At 37.0% G+C, this 4,248-nt stretch overlaps 1 protein-coding gene across 1 annotated transcript; it reads left to right on the top strand.

Moving 5' to 3' along the window:
- The first annotated feature begins 2,763 nt into the window (after positions 1-2,763).
- On the top strand, positions 2,764-3,486 carry LOC134241661 (uncharacterized). Its single transcript, XM_062723699.1, has one exon. It carries the CDS (start codon positions 2,764-2,766, stop codon positions 3,484-3,486), a length of 723 nt encoding a protein of 240 aa, XP_062579683.1.
- Positions 3,487-4,248: the final 762 nt, after the last annotated feature.

Consider the following 4,248-nt stretch of genomic DNA (forward strand, 5'->3'; position numbering starts at 1 on the left):
TATTAATTAATTGATGCATTCAATCATCTATGCTTTAATGCTTGGTTCGAACGTTTTGAAGCAGTTTTATTAGATTCTCGTATGATTACTGTCAAAATATTCATTTGATTTCTACCTGAGTATAACAAGGACAAATTAGTTAACACTGTTTCATAATTATGATTCTCAAATGACCACTGTCAGAATATTCATGATATGATTCTCACATGCATGTCCTTTCATATGAATCACATATCTGTAATCATATGATTCTAATATGATTTGCCACATATGGTTCTCATATGATTGTATATACATATTGTTATGAATTTAGGTGGGCCTGTACCTTGTGCCAACCATAGTTATTACTTATGATTATTATTTTACCTTAGCATGAATATTTACAAATTACTACGGAGTGTAGATACGATATTTCAAGTGATTTTATGTGTTTATGCCGATTTATTGATAATCTATTAGCTTTGGTTGAAAGCAAAAGTAGAAACATGCCGTTTCACAAGGACTGAAGGTGTTGTTTGCATTCGTTCGGGATTTTGTTCTCGACCCTTGTGGCATAAAATGTGTGTCATTACGCACAGTAGTGCTTACCTGTGTTTATTTCATGTTTTACCATCCACCATAAGCGATATTTTATCCACAATCCATGTTTACAGCCCTAGTGTGCTTCGATTTCCCTCCGTATTTGATTACTTCGGCTTGAAGTTTCGCACGCGCTACCTTGTTTATTAGACGCTCGCTGATTGGATAATGACGTAAGTCTTCTGTGTTTATAAACAGAGAGGCCCGTTGAAGGTACCAGTTTGGAATTTACATTTGCCAGGATTAGATTGTGATTACGGAGCCTTAGAATGGCCCAGAAGGTGTTATTTAATAACCCATCCAAATTACAGAAGGTGACTATTTAATTGTAATAGTGTGTACCTTCTCCAGTTACCAGAGTTTCCCTTATATACTCCTGACATATATTTGTTGACATTAGCAACGTCTGCTACCGCCCCTTCATTTCCATATCGTTGCATCTTCGCTTCCAGAGTGGTGCACCTTCCATTTTTACACCTTCCCAAAGTATCCTGGAGATTTCAAAGATCGCGTTTGTTTAATGTACTTTTATACAATAAATTATTACATGTTTCTTTTACACAAAGACTTTCTCTTGTTTTGTTGACTGTCTAAAGGTACAGAGCCCACGTATTATTATAAAGAAAAGCTGTAGAGTTATTTATACCGGGTCTATTACAAATATTTAAGGCACGGCAGATAAATATTATATCAATTTATAATAATTATACTTTTCGTTACATTTGTGTCAGAAGTGGGAACATAGAAAATTGATTGAATTTTTTTTTCTGTACCTTGCAGTTGACAAACAAGACTAAGTTCCACAAGAATATTTTTATAACATTTTTATTAATCCAAAACATTTTACAATGGATATTTCCAATGAGTCCAATGAAGTGTTCTTTAAACCAAGTGATGAAAATCATTCTACCATGAATGATAGTGACCCAGAAATCACCCCTGTTGACCGCAACATCTCTGCTGGTGCTGGAGAAGTGTCCAATTACCAGTGGACCCTACCAAAAATATTACTAAAGCTTTAGTAAATGAATTTAAAGAAATCCAATGTGAATTGACCAAGCAATTCAGAAATAGGTGTGATGAAACCAACAGAAATATGTTTAAGGTGCAATTTCAAATTACCAGAGATGTAAATCGATTGAAAAATGATTTTGATGATCAACTCTCAAATATGAAACAAAGAATAGCGGAAATCCAACAGAAGGTTAAATCAGAAAATTCCAAACCCGTGTCTTCTCTTGTCAGTCCCCAGGTACCTTTCAGTCAAAATGCATTGAATCCTTCTCCAATTTCCTACCCAGAAATTTCCACTGAACAGCCTTTACAACACCATCATAGCCAAGTTGGGGGATTTCCACAAACAAAATCACAATGTTTTGATGGGTCTGAGGACCTGGACGAATATTTAGCCCAATCTGAAATTTTGTGTGAATTAAATAGGTGGGATTATCATCAAAAATCATTACACATAGCAAGCTCCTTGAAAGGCAATGCCCGTACCACCCTTAGTGAGTTGTCCAGTACAGAGAGATTTGACTATAACCATTTAGTCAAAGCCCTTATGACAGGTTTTGGATCCCATGACAGATCCGAAATTTATCGTGCTCAACTCCAAACTAGAGTAAAAAATAAAGATGAATCAATTCCTGAACTTGCCCAGTCTATTAAAAAGTTAACGAGACTCGCGTACCCTGAAGCACCATCCTCACTTACCAAGATTCTCGCTAGGGACCATTTTATTGATTCCATTCCTGACAGTGACATTAGACTGAGAATCAGAGAAGCCAATTTAAATGACATTGATGAGGCAGAGGCCCAAGCCATTACACTGGAGACACACCGTTTAGCAGACAGACAACGAGGTTCAAACCGACCAGTTAGATTTGTCAATGAAAAACCAAACAAGACCAATGACTGTGATTCATTAGACCTTATTAGAAAAGGTTTTTCAGAAGTTAAAAACGAGATAGGATCTCTAACCAGGGAGACCAGAAAATTAGTAAATGTTAACAACTCACAACCCAAATACGGAAACCCTTACCAAAACCAAAATGAACAAAGACCTGTTTAATCCAGACCTGACACAAGAAATCAACAGAATCCGGGAAACGAAATGAGGTCGCATCTGGGGGCCTCAGATCGACTTCCTCAAAATGGCCCTCAACAGTGTTAGTAAATGAAACCATGTCTGGGGATGAGGGATTGTTCATTTCTGCCAAAGTGCAGGATACCCCTATGTCATTATTAGTGGACACTGGAATCAGTGTTACAATTTTGAGCGTAAAATCTCTTAAATCCATAAATCCCTGCAAGCACACAAAAATTACCCCGGTCAATACAAAATTGGTTACTGCAACTGGAACCACTTCCTCCTTCATTGGTCAGACTCGAGTTGAAATACAAATTGACCAGCACAAATTTTACCATGACGTCTTTGTGGCTGACATAAATAATGATGTCATGCTTGGTATAGATTTTCTGACCGCCAACAAATGTGAAGTGCTATTAAGCAAAAGTTGTCTTGATGTGCAAGGCGGTAAAATCCCATACTTCAGATACTCTAGTGAAGTATCTGCCTGTTGCAGAATTTCTGTGACAGAAAATGTTGTTGTTCCCCCTGGAACTAAAATGATAGTTCCTGGTAGATCCACTGGTCATGTCAACAAATGTGCTGCCCTATTGGAGCCAACCAATACTTTTGTTGAAAAACAAGGTCTTATGATTGCTAGGTCTTTAGTAAATCCTAGTAAAGGTATTGTACCACTGCGAATACTAAACTTGCAAGATGAACCTTGCAAAATTTACAAAAATACCATTGCTGCCACCTGTGAACCAGTCAATGACAGTGACATAGAAGAAAAACCAAATAATAAAAAAATTCCACAATGTGTGTATGTTCAAACTTGAAACAAAAATCCCTGATCTGCCTTCCTATTTGAAAGATTTGTACACCAAAAGTACTGCAAAATTACACGAGAGTGAGTGTGCCTCCCTTTGAATAGAATATCAAGATATATTCTCCAAATCTGACAAAGATATAGGTCACACCAATATTATAGAACATACAATTGATACTGGAAATGTCCATCCCATACGACAAAGATTCCGTCGAGTGCCCTTATCAAAAATGGCTGAAGCCGAAGCTGAAATAAAGAGTATGGCTGATCAAGGTGTCATTGAACCATCCACTAGCCCATGGTCTTCAAACATCGTCCTTGTCAAAAAGAAAGACAACACCTTAAGATTTTGTGTCGACTTCTGTCAACTCAACGACATTACTAAGAAAGATTCTCACCCCTTGCCCATCTTGTTGTATGCAAGAGAAGAAACAAACTAATGTTTATCCACTCCATCACCAGAGAGGTCCCCTGAGTTTCCGTAACACAGCATGTATTACCTCAGTGCAGCCCCGTATATAGGCAGTTTCATACTACTTGTATGATCTAAGAATTAATATTTTTTAGTGTTTAAAAATTTATATAAGAACGTAGGTCTAACGTTAAAACGAAATTAAATCACAAAACCAATTTCTGTTTCACTAGTGTAGTGTTAAAAGGTTAGTTGAACCGAAGGCTCTACACAATTTACGGGATCTTTTCTGGTCACATTTTGTCTGGTACCTGTATGTTTCTGTGTTCGACAGTCTGTCCATCTGTAAACTTTTTACAT

This window comes from Saccostrea cucullata, unplaced genomic scaffold (assembly GCF_032062105.1).
Source record: "Saccostrea cucullata isolate Sc308-1 unplaced genomic scaffold, CSIRO_AGI_Scuc_v1 ctg563, whole genome shotgun sequence".
NCBI lineage: Eukaryota > Metazoa > Mollusca > Bivalvia > Ostreida > Ostreidae > Saccostrea > Saccostrea cuccullata.